The 21,665-nt window shown below is 39.2% G+C and overlaps 1 protein-coding gene across 1 annotated transcript in view; it reads right to left on the reverse strand.

Annotated features, from left to right (window-relative positions):
• The window catches only part of sgpp1b (sphingosine-1-phosphate phosphatase 1b), a 93,757-nt gene that overhangs the window by 4,999 nt on the left and 67,093 nt on the right, over window positions 1–21,665 (reverse strand). Inside the window, exon 2 of the mRNA XM_028821285.2 lies at window positions 16,280–16,369. Coding sequence (XP_028677118.2) covers window positions 16,280–16,369 — 90 coding nt within the window. The remainder of the gene's footprint in view (window positions 1–16,279; window positions 16,370–21,665) is intronic.

The raw sequence follows: 21,665 nt of genomic DNA on the forward strand, positions 1-21,665 counted from the left end.
CCACAAGACTCCTTAGGTGACAGCTGGCATGCCAAACCGGTCCATGTTATCCATTTATGGGGTGGGGACGCTGGACTGGCAGAATACCGGCATACTCCCACAACCAGATGAATAAGAGTGTCATGCGGACTTAAGACATTAAGAGCAACTCTTCAGGTGTTCAGTAACACCAGGGGCTGTTAGGAAAGGTCTTGCCTGCTGTTCTGTAGCGTAAGTGCATGTCACAGAAGTAATCTTGAGATGCAGTTTAAAGCAGTCTTATGCAGTGTTCATGTACAATTTAAATTTGGAATTGCTACTTTTGATGTCTCACCTTCCCTTACTGAAACATAAACGCTAAGTCACTGCTCGGCTAATTCAGGTAGCACTGTGGTTGCCCCTGGAAAACTCACATTCGGGCGGCATGGTGGCGCAGTGGGTAGTGCTGCTGCCATGCAGTTAGGAGACCCGGGTTCGCTTCCCGGGTCCTCCCTGCGTGGAGTTTGCATGTTCTCCCCATGTTTGCGTGGGTTTCCTCCGGGTGCTCCAGTTTCCTCCCACAGTCCAAAGACATGCAGGTTAGGTGCATTGGCGATTCTAAGTTGTCCCTAGTGTGTGCTTGGTGTGTGTGCGCCCTGGGGTGGGCTGGCACCCTGCCCAGTGTTTCTTTCCTGCCTTGCGCCCTGTGTTGGCTGAAATTGGCTCCAGCAGACCCCCGTGACCCTGTAGTTAGGATATAGCGGGTTGGATAATAGATGGATGGATGGATGGAAAACTCTCATTCATTGTCTATACAATAGCACTTGGATGCATCATCATGCCATGTCTGGACTTGAGGGTAGGGTGAGGAGTTGGGGCAAAGGCTTACTAGGAGAAAGAGGCCATGATTGAGAGAGAGAGAAAGAGACTGGGGATGGGGGACTGCAAGTGGGTTGGCCATTCCAACAGGGAGATAGGGAATCAGGGTGAGAGTGCACCCAGAGCTTTGCCTATTTGTCTGCTACCTTTGCTCTTTGTGTTTTTTCCCCTTTTCATTCTCTCCTATGTGTTTAAAAGCAAAACAATCACAAAATGGAATTTTAATGGACTGGATATGTAGAGCAAATAAAAACTGAATTCTAAATTATGTTTCTAATCTTTCCTGCCATCTCCTTCACTACCCTCCACAATAAGGCCAAGAAATCCAGAATGTACAAAAACCTTGCTGTTTATTCACAACTAAACAAAGAAGGGAGGGATAAGAAATTGAAAACACAAAAGTACAAAAAAAAAGCACACACTGTATCCAATCTGGGTCAACACACAAGACTGTTGATTACTGTGCACTACATGGGGCTGCTATTTCACACACCTTCATCTCTCAAGCTGCAATGTCACTGAGCCCTGTGTAACGCTTAAGAGTGTGAAGCCTCTGGGCTGTTTTACTTAGAAGTTCAACACAGGACCACTCATTTTGCTCTGCCACTCAGGGACTGGGTGTTTCTTCCTAATGAGCTGGAGGATCACAACTGCCATTCTACCAGTCCTGTCTTTTAGAGGGTAGCACTAGTCCAATTTCACTTCTGTGATCATTTTGTCTTATTGTCCAGAAGAAGCTCTAAATTTGTGCTTCTCGTGTAAGGCCAATTAAGAGGTTGCTAGTAAAATACATTATTTTCATCCTTGGAAGAAAACCACATAACCAAAATATACCAACAAGGTATCAATGAAAACAAACAAACTCAATACTAAAGTCAGTGCCCAGGTGTTTAATCTGGTTTAGGATGCTATTAAAGTTAATTTTTTTTATTTTCATCTCTCACAAAAAGCACAGACAATAGGCTAGGAACAATATATATGAGGGCCTTTCTCACTGGCTAGCTTAAGCAGAATTGCCTTCATGGAATTCCAGGCTTATCTGTTCTGCCATGATGTGATGATGTGCTGCAGGGCAAAACACAAAATCTACCAAGTTGTACAATGCCCACCAGTAAAATAAAAACACAGTCTTAAGACCTATAAATTGTTTCTTTATTTAGAGTGTTGCTTATATACAGTGCATCCAGAAAGTATTCACAGCGCATCACTTTATCCACATTTTGTTATGTTACAGCCTTATTCCAAAATGGATTAAATTCATTTTTTTCCTCAGGATTCTACACACAACACCCCATAATGACAATGTGAAAAAAGTTTACTTGAGGTTTTTGCAAATTTATTAAAAATAAAAAAATTGAGAAAGCACATGTACATAACTATTCACAGCCTTTGCCATGAAGCTCAAAATTGAGCTCAGGTGCATCCTGTTTCCCCTGATCATCCTTGAGATGTTTCTGCAGCTTAATTGGAGTCCACCTGTGGTAAATTCAGTTGACTGGACATGGTTTGGAAAGGCACACACCTGTCTATGTAAGATCCCACAGTTGACAGTTCATGTCAGAGCACAAACCAAGCATGAAGTCAAAAGAATTGTCTGTAGACCTCAGAGACAGGATTGTCTCGAGGCACAAATCTGGGGAAGGTTACAGAAAAATTTCTGCTGCTTTGAAGGTCCCAATGAGCACAGTGGCCTCCATCATCCGTAAGTGAAAGAAGTTCAAAACCACCAGGACTCTTCCTAAAGCTGGCCGGCCATCTAAACTGAGCGATCGGGGGAGAAGGGTCTTAGTCAGGGAGGTGACCAAGAACCCAGTAGTCACTCTGTCAGAGCTCCAGAGGTCCTCTGTGGAGAGAGGAGAACCTTCCAGAAGGACAACCATCTCTGCAGCAATCCACCAATCAGGCCTGTATTGTAGAGTGGCCAGACGGAAGCCACTCCTTAGTAAAAGGCACATGGCAGCCCGCCTGGAGTTTGCCAAAAGGCACCTGAAGGACTCTCAGACCATGAGAAAGAAAATTCTCTGGTCTGATGAGACAATGATTGAACTCTTTGGTGTGAATGCCAGGCGTCACGTTTGGAGGAAACCAGGCACCGCTCATCACCAGGCCAATGCCATCCCTACAGTGAAGCATGGTGGTGGCAGCATCATGCTGTGGGGATGTTTTTCAGCGGCAGGAACTGGGAGACTAGTCAGGATAAAGGGAAAGATGATTGCAGCAATGTACAGAGACATCCTGGATGAAAATCTGCTCCAGAGCGCTCTTGACCTCAGACTGGGGCGACGGTTCATCTTTCAGCAGGACAACGACCCTAAGCACACAGCCAATATATCAAAGGAGTGGCTTCAGGAACAACTCTGTGAATGTCCTTGAGTGGCCCAGCCAGAGCTCAGACTTGAATCCGATTGAACATCTCTGGAGAGATCTTAAAATGGCTGTGCACCGACACTTCCCATCCAACCTGATGGAGCTTGAGAGATGCTGCAAAGAGGAATGGGCGAAACAGGCCAAGGATAGGTGTGCCAAGCTTGTGGCATCATATTCAAAAAGACTTGAGGCTGTAATTGCTGCCAAAGGTGCATCGACAAAGTATTGAGCAAAGGCTGTGAATACTTATGTACATGTGATTTCTCAGTTTTTTTATTTTTAATACATTTGCAAAAACCTCAAGTAAACTTTTTTCACGTTGTCATTATGGGGTGTTGTGTGTAGAATTGTGAGGAAAAAAATGAATTTAATCCATTTTGGAATAAGGCTGTAATATAACAAAATGTGGAAAAAGTGATGCGCTGTGAATACTTTCCGGATGTACTGTATAAAAGTGGAAGACATGTGTTTAACAATGCAACACTCAAACTTTATTTCTGCCAAGTGGTGTTATATTTTACTAACACTAACACAAACACACACACGCACATTCACGCTCACACACAAACACACACACACACACACGCAGACACCAACCAAAACATCTTAGTTAAATTCATCAAGTTTCTCAAATACAGCCAACTCTTCAGCTTGGTGAATGTGTCAATAATTACATTGCAAAACTGTAACCTTTGAGCAGCAGAGCTTTAAGTCAAGGTCCAATTACTTTGTGCCTCTTCAGGTTTCCTGTACTCTGGACACAGTGTTGCTGAGGTAGCCACATGAATAATTTATCTTGATTGAGAAACGTTACACTAGAAAAATGCTGGTGTAGGGCAGGTCAAAGGTCCATTTCTTCTTTATTTATTTTCTTCAGGATAACATATGACTTTTCAAGGACTTGCAGATAAATCCCCTTCCTGCTGCTTTACTGTGGAAAAATATACTAGCTAGCTAGTAGCACTGGGATACATGACTTTTAACGGGATTAAGCAGGTTGAGTAATGATTGGATGGATGGGGCATGATATTCAAAATGTATTATCTGGAATGCACACACCCAATCTCTCAGGGGCTCCCTTCATCCAAGGCTGGTTCCTGTCTTGCGCCCAATGCTGCCAGGACAGTGTTTCTAAATTGAATTAAACACATCTGAGAATTTTGTGTTATGTTACATTGTGATAAGCATAAAGCAGTAGTAGTATTAATTCATGCTGGTTTGATTAACAATTGTGTCTGTTGGTAGTCTGCATGTTCCCTTGTGCTCATGTGGGTTTTCTCTGGATTCACTATTTTCCTCACACATCCTAAAGGTGTTTGGGTCTGTTCAGTGTGAGTAGGCCCTGCTATGGGCTACTGTCTTATGCAGCAAAGAGTTCTGCCTTGCATCTGATTCTACAAGGATATCCTCGGACTAGAGAAACAATATTAATAAATGTATGGATAGAATTCCTAATAATCAGCAATCACTGACTAAAAAGCCTAAAATAATGCACCACAAGAGAAACAGCATCAGCCAACATAAAACATTTAAAACAAAAGAGTTTTTGCTCCAAAGCATTGATGCTAAATGAGAGCTTCTAGGCATTCACAGCATGGGGTTAGCCATCTCACAGAATCACTGTTTTAGCAAAAATTCGACTTTCTCAATGTCCATGCCATTATTAAAAATCTGAAATTGAATGAGACTGCAGCTGTCTCCACTTAAAAATGTTTTTATATATATATTTAAAACCCAGGTCATATTTTTGGTGCCTTTTTGTGCTTGTTAAAGCAAACACATACTAGTGGCAACAGGAAGAATTTAAATTATTTTTGTCATTAAACCCTTGTGTGTCTGCTGCTAGAATTTTCAAAAAAATGTGAAGTTTTTCAAAAGATGCATTTATTCTGACTGCTGGGCAGAAAAGCACCAAAGGCACTCTTGAAGGGGGTCTGGTTAATGAAGATAAGGATGTATGATCATGAGAGCTGGGCATTCAGTATACACAGCAGGTCAATTTCCCCTTCACTTAGCAATTTAAAAGAGGGACAGAGCTGAGATTTAAAGCTGCGTATGTCACATTTCTTAAGGCCAGCTGAGAGCATGTCAATGCAATTTTAACACAGACCACATTTTCTCTTCTGGCCTGGTGCAGGACTGAAAACAATGGTGTGTTTCACATGTCCCTCTATGGAGAGAAACAAGTGAAATATTCATGATATGCTCTGCTTGCTCTAGGCCAGAAGGTTACATGCATGTGCTATTACACTTTTTATTGATGATGAAACAATCCAGTCATTAAAACAGAAAGGGACAAACTATCTTTGAAATGACAAATATGATCTGACAGCAGGTACAAAAGAGCATTGTGACACTGTCGGTCCTCCAAATAGTGGTGCTTGCGTACTAAATGGACGGCAGTTCCTACTAATTGTAGTGTTGGGCTCCGTGGAGAAGGCGTCCCAGTTGTTTAATTTTTGGAGTTTAAATTATTAGACTGACCTATCCCAACCACAAATACTAACCTAAAAGTTAGTGGGGGTGGAGCATAGTTGCCTATAGGTCCCTAATGTTAATCTTCCCTTTGGGTGCCTAATGTTAAAAACGAAAATCCGATTTGCATCACGATAATAGAAAAGGGTACTAGCCGTCTGTTTAGTACACAAGTATCGAACTTTCTAATGGGATATGAAAGGAGTAGGAGTAGGAGCCACCTGTCAGGAATACTAATAGAATGTCTACTATCTCCTCTGTGAACACACAACCTCAAAAGACAACTCCTATATGGAACACCCTGACAATCCATTATCATCACCACTGGACATAAACATTTGACTTGTAAGAGAGACTATAAAAGTCGAAGAGAAGTGCATGGACTGTTTGTCTTCCGTGTAACTGCTGCCTTTCATGTGAAAGTGCAGTGAAGTGACTTACAATAAGTTACTATCCACAGAAATTACTCTGGATATAAAAGGAGACACGGGTGCCCTCTTTCACCTTTAAGTTTGTTTCTTAAAAAAGCTACTTATGCAAGTGTGGGATATTAAAGGAGAGGTGGGCTGCTGCAAGCTGCAAACAGGACAATCATCAATTGTAAAGCACTTCTGTTTTGAAAACTATCAACAAATAAATTACTATAATCTCACAATAGTTACATTTACATTGAACATTCTGAGTGAGGGACAGATGAAATTCAGACTGGATTATAGTTTAAATGCTAAAAACACAGATAGGCAGAACAGAAATAATGTAACATTCTCTAACCTACTTAATCAGATTTAGCATCACGAGGGGATAGATAGGTCAGGATTATTCTGGCAGCACATGTGAAAGACAGGGTGCCAGTCTGCCACAGGGCCCATTTGTGCACATATCCATATTGACGCTCACATTGGGTGCCAGCTTAGAATCGCCAGTTAACCTGACTTGCATGTCTTTTTGGATGTGGGAGGAAAACTGAAGTATCTGGAGGAAATCCTACACAGAAGCTGGCAAACACCACACAGACTCAACATGTACTGCTCCACCATGCCTTCCAGAACAGAAATTTGTTACTTTAATTTTAGATCACTGTTTTAATAAATAAACATAAACAAGTGGCTTTCATAACTCAGAAGAGGGGTGTAGCCAATATGATTAGTGTAAGACAATCCGAGAGAAATGGCTAGAAAATAAAAATAAACAAAATAAAGGTCACACGTCACTTAGCCAGCCCTATAAAATTGCTGGAATAACTGGTACTGAGAGGCTCCCTTAAAAAAAATACAAAGGCACACAAATTGCAACCAAGAGAAATGGCAGCAAGAAAAGAGTTTAAAAAAACAGGAATTAAAATATATGTGCAAAATAAAGTAAGTAAAGAGAGCAAAGCTGTAACCTTGTATAAATAAAATGTATTATTATTATTAGTATTATTACAAGGACATAGTCTTATCTTTTTGTGATTGCCTGGAGTCTTGACAATTCACCACTGTCCCTTAAGTTTAATTTACATAAAAATGTTTGTGATATCACACGCCGGAGCAATCAAGTATAAGAAAGTATTAGTTGGTTTAGCATAGAATGCTACAGTGGATGCTAAAAATAATAGAAAAAAGCAGAAACACACAAAGTGAAGTGTGCAAAATAGTGAAAAACCATATTCAACTGACTTTGAACCTCACCATGGCAGGCAACAGACTTCAAATAAAGTTATTCCGAAAACTGTGATCCAATTCAAGAGTACGTTTGTCACCAAATCTGGCTTTAATCTAAGCACTCATAATCTACATCAAAGTTTCTCTTGTTGCGGAGAAGAAACAAGTGTTAATACGGGATTCTTCTTAGCTAATATGGATAATTGAAAAAAAATTATGAACTTTTCCAAAATAATTTGATGACACATTGATAATATCCTTATTTTTTAATTCCTGGTTTTTGACTTCTGCCAATGACATTCTACCCTGACATTTTGCATTAGACTATTGTGATACACAAATATGTGCGTCCATCTTACTGAGAACATTTTTATAGAATTCTCTGGAAAAGGCAAACAAAATACTGTATACAGTATTCTAATGCAAAAAGAAAACCGTGAAGCCAAATTAATTTAGTTCAGTTAATGGTGGGAAACAGCCTCCTCCTAAAAGAGTGCAATTGAAATAAAAGCACATGGCTCACCAGGATCCTCTTTGATATCACTGTTCCAAATAAACAAACCCATCCAAGCCCATATGGCCAGATTAAACAAGGGCAACATTCTGACCCCTAATGACCGGAAATCAAGTTTTCCAAATCCCCAGCTCACCACTGCACTACCCAAGGTCACAACTCTTGTTGCATTTATTTCCTCCATTCTATTACTAATAGAGTGGGAGTATTTCACAACCCTGGATTACTCAGTTAAAAGAACAAATTTCATAAACATCTTCACGTGTTTCTGTGAAGCAACTCTAAACTGCATGGCAGGAATAGGCACCATCAAAGAAAGGCTGCATAGAAAAGCTAATGGAGTATTATGCTCATACAGTATATAATTATATCTGTTGTTGCTATGGATTAGTTTTTGCTGTGTTGTGGCTTTGTACAAGGGGAAGAAAATTCAGAAAATGGATGGGTAGGTCCATTCATTTTTAAGTATTCCTTCACAAATGTCTGAATCATTCCACTTAACTTTACTCAGACTTTCCTAACATGATTGATGTTCTGGACTGTAGCTTTTATCAAAGTCAAAATTAAGCGAGGCATATTTTTCATCAACGTATTCATTTCCTACACCTGCTTTGTCCGGTTCTGGGCCAGGGGCAATGAATCTACTCTGGCAGGAAGGAACTCTGCTCTGTATGGGACTCCACTCTTACACAGTGTACACACACTCATTGATTCAATAATGTACTTAAAAATAGACATTTATGAAATTAAACACTTAAGAAAGAACTAAAGAATTTGAAAGCAGTACTTGAGATTTTTGAAAAACGAGACAATATTTTGGAAACAACAGTTAGGAGCTGAAAAGTCTATTTTTGTCAAAACTCCCTTTATGTGTTTAAATCATTTCTTTTAACGAGTATTGTACAATGCTTTCTGTTTAATGATTGTTTCTATCCCTACCCCTTTCAGATTTGGCTAAAGCTGCATTGTTTCTTTAAACACAGATTGGATTCTTCAGCTTTATAATACTGCACTGACAGCCTTCCACTACGTACTATTAACAAAAATCACTCTACCTCTTGTTATAGTACCTCCAAAAATTAACATATCACAATTCTGTATACAGAGTTTTAAAGTTGAGCTGTTTCTAATAACTTAAGACTTTCTGGAATGCACTACATTAATTAAGCCTGAATTAATTGCTGCAAAACTGACATACTATATGTCCGCATATGTTGAAGAACAAAAAAATGTTTCATGGAGTGTACTTACTGTTTCACATGACTGTAGCATACACAGTGTGTATCTGTCTCTCTCTGTTATATCTTTCTTGTACTGAAATTCCATCCATTCATTATCTATACCCATTGATAATCAAACTAATTTAATCCAGTTTAAGATTATAGGAGCCAGAGAGCTATCTCAGCAGCACTTGGTACTTGGTACATGGAAGAAGACACACGCACACACACGCACGCACGCATACACACACACACACGCGCACACACACACACACACACACACACACACACACACACTAGCACAAACTCACTCACTCAGATCTGATTCAGCATTTCTGATTAACCTAGCATACAGTCATATGAAAAAGTTTGGGAACCCCTCTTAATTCTTTGGATTTTTGTTTCTCATTGGCTGAGCTTTCAAAGTAGCAACTTCCTTTTAATATATGGCATGCCTTATGGAAATAGTAGTATTTCAGCAGTGACACTAAGTTTATTGGATTAAAAGAAAATATACAATATGCATCATAACAAAATTAGACCGGTGCATAAATTTGGGCACCCCAACAGAGATATTACATCAGTACTTAGTTAATCTTCCTTCTGCAAATATAACAGCCTCTAGACGCCCCCTATAGCCTGTGATGAGTGTCTGGATTCTGGATGGAGGCATTTTTGACCATTTTTCCATACAAAATCTCTCTGGTTTAGTTAAATTTGGTGGCTGCCGAACATGGACAGCCTGCTTCAAATCATCCCCGAGATTTTCGATGATATTCAAGTCAGGGGACTGTGACGGCCATTCCAGAACATTGTACTTCTCCCACTGCATGAATGCCTTTGTAGATTTCGAACTGTGTTTTGGGTCATTGTCTTGTTGGAACTTCAACTTTGTGACTAATGCTTGAACATTATCCTGAAGAATTTATTGATACTGGGTTGAATTCATCCGACCCTCGACTGTAACAAGGGCCTCAGTCCCTGAACTAGCCCCACAGCATGATGGAACCTCCACCAAATTTGACAGTAGGTAGCAGGTGTTTTTCTTGGAATGCGGTGTTCTTCTTCCGCCATGCAAAGCGCTTTTTGTTATCACCAAATAACTCCATTTTTGTCTCATCAGTCCAAAGCACTTTGTTCCAAAATTAATCTGGCTTGTCTAAATGAGCATTTGCATACAACAAGCAACTCTATTTGTGGTATGAGTGCAGAAAGGGCTTCTTTCTCATCACCCTGCCATACAGATGTTCTTTCTGCAAATTACGCTGAATTGTAGAACGATGTACAGATACACCATCTGCAGCAAGATGTTCTTCCAGGTCTTTGAGGTGATCTGTGAATTGTCTGTAACCATTCTCACAATCCTGTGCATATGCCGCTCCTGTATTTTTATTGGCCTGCCAGACCTCCTGGGTTTAACAGCAACTGTGCCTGTGGCCTTCCATTTCCTGACTACATTCCTTACAGTTGAAACTGACAGTTTAAACCTCTGAGAGAGCTTTTTATAGCCTTCCCCTAAACCATCATACTGAACAATCTTTGTTTTCAGATCTTTTGAGAGTTGCTTTGAGGATCCCATGCTGTCACTCTTCAGTAGAGAGTCAAAGGGAAGCACAACTTGCAATTGACCACCTTAAATACCTTTTCTCATGATTGGACACACCTGTCTATGAAGTTCAAGACTTAACAAGCTAATCCAACCAATTTGGTGTTGCAAGTAATCAGTATTGAGCAGTTACATGCATTCAAATCAGCAAAATTACAAGGGGACCCAAATTTTTGAACAGCCAGTTTTTCACAATTTATTTAATTTCATACAACTAAATACTGATTCACTAAAAATCTTTGTTCCAAAAACATCCCAGTACTCAGATGTTCCTAGGAAATGAAAGACATACCACTGTTATCTTTTTTTGTTGAAAGTAAATTATTATGCAGGCTGTGAGGGGTTCCCAAACTTTTTCATATGACTGTACACATATTTGGGATTTAGTACAAATTGGAGGAAACCTATGCAAAAACTCTGAGAACATGCAAACTTCTCAAAGATGGCAATGGGGCCAAGATTTGTGCCCTGTCTATTGCACCTAAAACCACTAATTTTAGCATTTCTTCATTTTTTCTTTATGTATCTCCTATATTCATTTTCTTATACAAATACTTTTAATTGTGGTTTCTTTAGTCCATAACAAGCACTGCAGGTACACTGCAAGTACAATGGAGGGTGGGTAATTCTAATGGCCCTCTTACAAAGACATCAAAAAAGAACCTCCTGCTCTCTTTCTGCCGACTGCAGTGGTCCAGAGATACATACAATAGCATTATTGTGATTCAATGTGAGTATCAGTTTACGCAGTTGGGAGTAGGCAGAAGATATTTTTAATATCTCTTGTGCCTCCTGCCTGCGTTTTCATACTTCCAGGGAATAATTAGATTAATTACACTTTAAGTTAAAATTCAGACAAATGCTTTGAAGCCCGGTATCTTTTTATAGCTGTCTGCTTTGATCTCTTGCCTAATTTAATCTTTCTTTCTGCTTTCTTATTGCTTTTTTTTACTCCTTCAAAGGGATTTGTACAAGCTCTCATGGTGCCCCAGCCTCCTCAACACTGGCATACGGTGGAAGGATGGGCCTACCTGCCACTAATTTATACAGTACACTGCACACAAGAGTATGTCCTCAGTAAGACTGCACAAAAATAAACACAACAGTAAATAAAACTGAAGCTCTCAGACTGGGCCTGACAACATAGACCATTACAAGAAAACATACAGTAGATACAAATTGTCTAAACCCCCTTATTGAAATTTCAGCTTTTGTTAAAGTAAAGGCTATAATCAAGAGAAATCAACTCTGATCTTTTTAAACTTTATACTGTATATTACCTGGGTGTGTTACCCAGCTTCGCCTGGAAAATTTTCCAAGACAATGGGCCTCAGTTATAGGTGCATTGGTTAATTGTAGGGCGGCACGGTGGTGCAGTGGTAGCGCTGCTGCCTCGCAGTTAGGAGACCTGGGTTCGCTTCCCAGGTCCTCCCTGCGTGGAGTTTGCATGTTCTCCCCGTGTCTGCGTGGGTTTCCTCCGGGCGCTCCGGTTTCCTCCCACAGTCCTAAGACATGCAGGTTAGGTGGATTGGCGATTCTAAATTGGCCCTAGTGTGTGCTTGGTGTGTGGGTGTGTTTGTGTGTGTCCTGCGGTGGGTTGGCACCCTGCCCGGGATTGGTTCCTGCCTTGTGCCCTGTGTTGGCTGGGATTGGCTCCAGCAGACCCCCGTGACCCTGTGTTCGGATTCAGCAGGTTGGAAAATGGATGGATGGATGGTTAATTGTATGTATCAGAAGTACTACGTAAGTAACCAAGTGCTTGTCTATATACAATATATTTTTTTTTTTTTTACCAGGGACTAATATTATTAGTTCGCTTGAGCTACTTACAATGTTAAACATGCTATATGCAATTGTCTATGAGTAAAACATTTCTGCTTTTCCTACAGACTTGATTTTGTTGATGGTAAAGACTGACTTGACTCTCTATTAGCATCAAAACTTAAAATAAGGCACTACTAATTATACACTGGGTCTGAAGTCTACCAAAAAGATAAAAAGTTAATAATTACTTTTGCTCACTCAAAAACACCTTCCTGTTCTCTTCCCCTCACTTCTAAAAAACAGCATCTCCATCAGCTATAGAAAAAAATGAGCTTTGTTCTGTTCAATTGAGGGGTTAGTTAATTTACATTGTGCCTTTTCTTTTTATCCTCTTTGCTTTTTTTTTTTTTTAACTTCAAAAAGCACTTCGCTGATTGTTGATTAGTATTACAAACTTAATGACATATGCAAGTAGAGAACAGTGTAGGCTTTTTTTTTAAAAAAAAAAAAACCACAAGATTATACCCACTGATAAAAAGGTAGTAAAATCAGTTTATCTCAGATTTATTGTCACACTAGCTTTGTTGCAAATTTTGTAAGACATTGGGTGTCAGTTACAGTGTCTTCCATTAATCAGGCATATCAGACGTAATAGGTAACTAAATTAGTCCTTTTTTGCATACTATATCATTTTTTTGTAGAGAAAAACCATGCAAAATGACACCTTTTATTGGCTAACTAAAAAGATTACAATATGCAAGCTTTTGAGGCAACTCAGGCAAGATGGTTTTTTTATGGTTTTCTTTTTAAAACCATGGGGAAATATTAATGGTAGGCAGTGTGTTGCAGTGGTTAAGGATTTAGCTTTCAAACCCAGAGGCTGAAGGCTGACATGAGCATGTCACTTCATCTGCCTGTACTCCAACTAGAAAAACAAAAGAAATGTAACCAATGTCAACTAATAAGTAATAAGGATTATGTTATTAGTTCACTGGAGTTACTTATTCAGATGCTCTAATTCTTTTAATAATAATTCTTTGCATTTATATAGCGCTCTTTCTCACTACTCAAATCGCTTAGCAATTGCAGGTTAAGGGCCTTGCTCAAGGGCCCAACAGAGCAGAGTCCCTTTTTTGGCATTTTTACGGGATTCGAACCGGCAACCTTCCGATTGTCCATGAGGAGAATACTATTTCTGCATTAGATCAGTTCCTGATTTTCCTGTTGACTTGGCCTTTGTTAATGGTCACTGCAAAATACAGTTTTACAGGAAAGTATATTTTTTGAATTGAAGCAAGTATGATGTCTGATGTCTGTAGTTTGAGGTGGACAAATGTCCAGGCAGCTCTCACTCCAGTCATGCAATGCCAGAAGCAACTGAGGAGTGCAAGGAAGCTTGTATGCCATTTAGCAGCTGTTGAGTGATCAACTACACTCAGCAGCCAGGATGCTTTGGTGCCTACTACCAGATGCCAAAAAATGTGGAAGAATGCATCACATTCACCCCCTGCTGAGTAAGAACATAACCAGCAATCTTCTTCTGTTTGTCACCTTGATTATAAAGTAAGATAACTGACTAAAAACTGGATTTCATGAGCTATAATTTGTAGTACATAAATGCAATTATTGAACCATTAAGTTCATAAAACACGGGACAGCTGAAAGCAAAGCAGAATATCACCAGCAGTCTTCCCTAAAGAGTCTTTACACAATTTTAAATGGAAAAATCAATACATCAGACTTGTTCATGTTACACTGTAAGTAAATGACATTTTTTAGTGTAATTCTGCCTTTGCCTAGCTTTTCAAGTTGAAGGAATGACTTTCGCTTATTTTCCTTTCTTACGTTTTAGCTAGCAAAAGCTTTACTGAGAAAAGCCAAACTATAGCTCAGTGACAACAGGCCAGTATGATGCAGCTGGATTGTGTTATTGTGAAGTCTGGCGACTAACAAATTACTGGGCTAGCACAGGCAAGAATCTGAAGTACAGAATTCTGTTGCTTAACTGTTTGAGTTCATAAATCATGGCAGATGTTGGAAAAGGGCCATAACACTTCAACTGAAACATAATCCAATAAAAAATAAGGGACTGCCTGAGATGTGGCAATGAAATTAGCAGTCTTCTACAATCAGTTATAGTTACAAGAGCATCCCTCAGACTTAACACTAATCTCCCTGCAATGTCTCCATAGCTCAAGGCACTGTACTAAGGATTTTAAACAATGCAGTTCATTAAGGTCAGCTCTGAGTTCACAGTTTGCGTAAGTCTGTGAGAGAAAACTATGTGGTATGAAAGTGTGATCTACTGTACATTTTGGAAAATACAATTCTACATCATGTCCAGCATGAACAGTCTGTACACATGATAATAAATTTGAAGTTCAGCTTGAATGTAGTGGTGTTCTCACCTAGGTGGCTAGGCTAGCAAAGAAAATAACAACTTCTATTGAATCAACATCTATGAATTAAGATTAACATTCACATCTGTCACTATCTGTTCGCCCTCACCTCCCTCCTCCCTCCAGTCAAGTGCTTTCCTCAAACCCTTCTTCAAAGTCTACTGACCCTATATGATAGTTTTAAACTCCATCCCATGGTCTCTTCCTGCCAAATCCCAGAATCACTTCTAAGGTCAGGGTGATTAGTTCACATCCACCATGTCCCTGCACCCCTGTGCGTTCCACAACCTAACAAGGAAACTCTGTTACTTGTCCATTTAAACTTCCATCCAAGTCAGTGGGTCTATGCCTATATACTGCATAAGAAGACATTTCTGAGGTCCTCTGCTCCTTTTCAATCACTGAGGTCTGCTGCTGAATGGCATCTGATGATGCCCCCTCTGCGTGATCTCAAATCTTGGGCCAGATTCATTTCATTTGAAGCTTCTGGCTGGTGGAATGAGTTGCCCGACTCCATTCGAAACTCTGACTCTCTCAGCGTCATTAACAAACATTTGAAGATTCTCTTATTTAGTGAATTTCTGTCTAACTGATTATGTTTTCTAACCTAGGAACTGGAACTAGCTTGTATTTGGTTCTGAGCTCTTCACTTCTGCTGATTATTTTGTACCTTTGTCCTGTAGCACTTATTCCCAAACAATCCCCCAGGCTGATATTTATTCAGTTACGTTGACCTCTTTTGTAAGCTGCTCCGGATAAAAGCATTCACTAAGCAAATAAATGTAAAGTAAATAAACATCTGCCCTGCCAGTGTCTGCTACTCTGTTTTTACATCAGTACCTTGCTGGATTCTGTCCCTATTCTTTACAAGTATTTCCTGCATTCCCACTGTCATTCATTACATTAGATTACAATATTAATTGTTTGTTTTCTCTGTGTAATATGTTTGATTTGAGAATAGAAAAAAATGATGTTGTCACACAAGCATAAACAAAAAATGAAAAGAACATCTAAAAGTGCTGTGTTCCCAGAATCTCAGTCACATCGTCAAGTAAAAAATCAGAAAAATAGAAAAAAAAAATGAAGTGTCAGACAGGAATAATGAAAAAATGTAAACAGTATCATAAAGTGCAATGTTCCTATCTTGCTGTGGTCACATTGTCAACTAAACAGTATTGCAGCAATTCCATTGGCAGAAAAAATATTTAGTAGGTACATAAGTTAGTCAAGCAAGAAGTGAGCAGATGTTCACATAGTTAACATATTTAAGTGATTATATGATTTTTAGGATGCATTCTACAATGGTAGTCCAAATATTTTAATTTTGTAGCACTAAATGGAAGCAATGTCAACATATGAATGCTACTGAGATGTGAGCATAAACCAAGTGAAATGTGACTCACAATCTGGAGATGAGCCACTTCTTGGCTCAAAAACTATATCCTGATACTCACCAGGATAGAGTGCATTCCCATGTAGATCCGGCTTGTACAGACCAAGAAGCACCAGCACAATGCCAAAAGTAGTCCAAAAATGAAGGGATACTGTGAAGAAAACAATAGGAAATTAGACATATACTGGAGGTCTGGCAAAGAGCCCAGACTGCTTTAGGCTTCGGAAATCCAGCTGGGCTTGATATAAGAGTTTCATGAAAATGAAGATTTTAGGCATAATTCTAGCCTAAAGATAAATTAAAAACAGTTTAAGGCAACACCATCATTATCAATATTCTTGATGCGCACTTAAATTCAGTTTTATGTCTTTTCAGATTTATTAAATATTGTTTTACTTGCAATGTTACTATGTAACCATGCAACAAAATAAACACAATATTTTAGAATGTACACTACAGAACTAAACTGCTTTTATATTGTAACAGCATTACAAAAATAATGAAGGGACACATATTGTAAAACTGAAGCACGAGCAGATGAAATAAACCAATGAGACTCATATAGGATAGAACAGGAACCAGCAATGGAATCTGAAACTGCTGTTTTGTGGTGCAATGTTCAGTGAACGGGTAATGGGATTAGGACCACACAGTGAAATAGAAGTGGGATTTAAGCCTGCTATCCTAATTTAAGAAATCTGGAGAACCAGCCATTGGATATGAAAGAGCAAATTTTTGGTCTGAAGTTCAGTGAACCAGCACTACAATCAGAATCACATAGAAAATTAGCAGTTTGATTTGAAACCCCAGTTTTGTGGTCTGAAGTTCAGTGAACCAGCAACAGGAGGAGAATCACACAGAAAATCAGACACAGAATTTGAACCAGCCACATTGACACCTAAAGTTCAATAAACCAGCAGTGGGATATTAACCTATCATACTGTGGTGTACATCCCAGGGAATCATTGGTGTGACCAAGATCATACATTATATAAGCAGCTGCATTTGAACCTACTGCTTTGTGTTGTGAAGCTCAGACAAGACAAGATCAGAGTCTTCAGAGTGTTCAGTATAGTATAGTACTTAAGCAATTGCAAAAGAGACTTTCCCGTATCTATCTATCTATCTATCTATCTATCTATCTATCTATCTATCTATCTATCTATCTATCTATCTATCTATCTATCTATCTATCTATCTATCTATCTATCTATCTATCTATCTATCTATCTATCTATCTATCTATCTATCTATCGCCAAATAGGAGGCAAAGCTTATCCTAACAGTATGCCACTCCATCACAGAGCATGCTCATTCAATCCACACTGGATGAATTTACAATTTCCAATCTATTAACATGTATATCTCTGGTAAGTGGAAGGAGATAAGAATACCTAAATAAACTCATGTGGAAATAAGCATATGCAAAAAACTGTACAGACAGTGAACACATTGAGATTTGAACCCAGAACAGTGGTTGGATTCGGCAGCTGTTCTAACCACTGCTGCTGCATGATTTTGGGTGGGGAAAAAAGATAAGTTTAAGCAGAAAAAGTTTAATGAAGCCTGGTTTTAATCTGAAAAAGCCTTCACAATTGTTTAAGTTCTAAAGACAAAAGGTCTGATAAATGAATTTAATATGATTTAATATGTAAAACACACGCACACACATACATATTGAGACCTTCCTTTACTTTCACTTATTTTTTTTATTTCTGACTCTTCTCTCCACCTCAAATACAAGCCCGCAAAGATCAACACTGACCACTAACTAAATCCCTGGAGCACTTTCAATTACATTTTTATAATCCATTTTTAAAAAGTCTTTTAAAAAGTAAAGATATCCACAAATTGTCAATATTGCTAGGAGAGTTTCTTCATAAATTACCAAAAAGCTGATGACAAAGTCTGTCCACATGTACAACCTTCTTCTTTCACCAAACAGGTTTCCAAGCATTGGCAGCAGCATTCCTAATCTCAAACACAACTCCACTTTCCCAAAACTCTTATCTTTATCTAAAAGCCATTTTATGCATGTGTGAAGTACATATTTGCTGTATTTATAACTGGCATATGCAGTGTGATTCTAATCAGAATTCCTGACTGTGACTAAATACTGTCGAACCTTCCCCATTAAAATGTGGATTTTCCTTCCAGTGAACAACATTTAACAATAATAATGACACTTGGACATAAAGTTTAGCCAAGCACACTAAATAAAACCCTGTTTTAACAAAGTGTGTGCACATGCATGCATCTGCCTTAATGCACTTCTACAAAGCTGCGGTCCTCTGACTCTTTCAAATGACTCATAGTCACTAACAGCACAATGGGATTCTTGTTATGAACCAAACAAGAAAATCAGATTCCACTTGTGCTTCACCAAGACAGCCAGGGGGTAACACTGTCCAAATACATTTGTCTTGTTTGCAGGACACAAACATCTGACACACAAACAAGTTCATATTAGGGTGGCATTTGTGTCAAAATGTCACATTGCCCAGTCCTACTGTCAATCTCTTGTGTGAATAGTGTGTGATCTTCCAATATAGATGCCTTCTTAATAAGCAATTTGTCATCCCATTTACTAGCAAATTGGCCCCTCGTGCATGTGTGTGTGTGTGAGTGTGTATGTGCTCACCCTGCGATGGATTGAATCGCCTTGGATAAGCAGATTAAAATGATGGATGGATGAATGGCACTGTAATGTCCTGTGCATTCTTTATAAATTAACATAAAAACACATCTGTATTCTCTTTGCATTAGGAAACTCTAAGCCAGTATCATTACTATTTTGTGTACAAAACACTCAAATGACTCAAGACAAAATAATGAGCACTACAAAGCCAATCACATTAGTGATCTGTATACAAAATACTCAAGTGAGTCATGATAAAATAAAGAGCAGAGCAGTGGTTAGCAATGCAGCCTAACAGCTCCAGAGTTCTAGGTTCACTTCAGCTGCTCCATCAGAAAACACTTCATTAGAGGAGGATGAAAAAACAGGACACAAATGGCTTGTATTTGTTTGCCTTCTGGCTGGGTGAGACAACTTTGTAAAATACTCATCAAAGCATGTCGCCACACAGGCTGATACAGCATGTGTTGTGGTGTTAAGTTAGAGGCTCCAGATACCTTTGAGCCGGCTGATTCAATAAAGCCTACAAACTTCAGAAACATTTTTCTTAAATACTGCATTACACACTTTTATTTTTGGTTTATTTCACCAGAAGCTCTCTATAATACTACAAGAAGTTGCTTTATATCTGCAAATCAGGTATTTGTCTCAGTTCTGAATATGCCACCCATCTGTTTTTTACAGCACCTTAGCCAGTTTGGGGAGTTGGTGTGTGTCCTGGCAGCAATAGGTGGAAAAACTACATTACCCAGAGTAAAGCAAACACAAGAATAAAGTTCAACTTTGATACAAGCAGTGCCCCACACGTTGGCTGTGAGCCACCAACACAAACCAGTGCATAGCTGTGCTGCTTCAAATAAGTCATCTGATGAATTTAGTGGATTACTGATTTATATTAGTGAAATACAACAGAGCATGACTTCTCCCTCACAAACCCAGAAATATGAATTCCATTATTGGTCTTGTCACAATAGTAGAGTTTGTATGTTTCTCATATGTGTAAGACATGCCTTTAATAAAAACTTGCAACTCTAAACTGAACAAGAATGAGCATGTGTGGCTAAATGTGCCCAGTAATGGATTGTTTCCCATCATGGGATAATTTATACCTTGTGACCAATGCTGATTGGATATTCTCCAGCTCCTTGTGATCCTGTAATATAAGAAGTATGTTCAGAAAATACACAGATGCATAATTTAGATAAATATCTCCCTCAAACCAAGTTCAAAGTCTCCTAATTGAACATTAGTTAGTGAGAGAGTGTGTGTGTCCTTTTTTTGTGCTGGCTCAATGTGTCCCTGACAAGGAAGAAGTAAATGCAGGAAGTGCAGTAAATGGATGGATGTTTAGCTTTGCATCTAACATGGTACCCTCCGTGGCAGACGTGTTTGCTCGCTCCACTCCATGCTGCTTTTTGTTTTGTTTTGTGTTTTTGTTTTTCGCCTTCTCTACAGTGCACAAATGCCTTGCACTGCTATCATACAGCAGACAGACACTGCTGGACATTGCTAAATCACACAGTCCCCTGGAATTTACCGATTTTATACCATCTGAGCTACAGTTCATTGTTCGCTCCCGCAGCCAACATCACAACCACACCCAGGAAGACCCTGTAGCACCGAGCTCGAGAGACCAAGCTGACCCCAGCAGAGTGCTCCGGAGACGGTGACGCAAGCGAGGCAAGAGGGGAGGGTTCCACGCTAGGTTGAAAGCCTGCGCTAGCCGACCACCGCTACCCAGCCTCTTGCTAGCCAATGAGCAGTCTCTGGAAAACAAACTGGATGAGCTAAGAGTATTTTGAAGCAATGTCATGAGAGGATTTAAAGATGTTCAGAAGGTGGGATATTAAAAGATGAACATGAACTCTAGTTTGAATCTCATGTTATTCACTGCCCAACTTGTAAGTGAACACTGGTAAAGATCAGTCATGCCGTGTGACTCAGTACCATCCATCTCATTCAATCAATGCCTATCATTTTGTTTTGCAATGTGTACTTTGGGAAAATCACATCTGCTTCTGTGAAAGAATAAAGAGCGGGGCAAAGATGAGCTTCATGCCAGCTTGGGATTCCCATGACAAAAACAATGATTTGCAAAACCAGCAATAGGAATGTGTTACAGAAAACAAAGTTAATCCCTGGGGCGCCAGCTTCTCAGGAAACCAGGTCTGAATAACTTGGCTGCTGCTTACAGCTTCATAAATAAGAAAAAGGTTTGTTTTAGCATGATGGCCAGGTCACCAGCCTAGATGACAGCCAGTCAATTAAACTGTATGAAAGAAATGTTTAGCAGAGAAAACCAGACAGTAGTAGGGCAACAGCTACAAACCTTCCTGATATGAGTAAAGCAAGAAAGGAAATCCTGTACTATCCTACAGACGCCTGGTGTGTATGTTGGGAAGACTGAAATGTGTTTGTACAGACTTGTGCAGGCAGAAGAAAGGGTATGAAAAGTGCATCTTGCACTGTTTCTGTAAATTAGGGTGGCAGGATTGAAGAAATGTTTAAATATGGGATCCTGGGATGGTAATACAGTGCCTATAGAAAGTATTCACTTTTTTGAAAGTTTTCACATTTTATTGTTATACAACATTATATCACAGTGAATTTAATTTGGCTTTTTGACACTGATTACCAAAACAGTCTTTTTAATGTCCAAGTGAAAATGGCAATCTGCAAAATGGTCTAAATTAACTATAAATATAAAATACAAAATAACTGATCACAAAAATATTCAACCCTTTAATATGACAATCCTAGAGCAGGTCATCCATGAAAACTGAATGATTGTGAAGAAGAAGATGAGCGA

Source organism: Erpetoichthys calabaricus, chromosome 16 (assembly GCF_900747795.2).
Source record: "Erpetoichthys calabaricus chromosome 16, fErpCal1.3, whole genome shotgun sequence".
Taxonomy (NCBI): domain Eukaryota; kingdom Metazoa; phylum Chordata; class Cladistia; order Polypteriformes; family Polypteridae; genus Erpetoichthys; species Erpetoichthys calabaricus.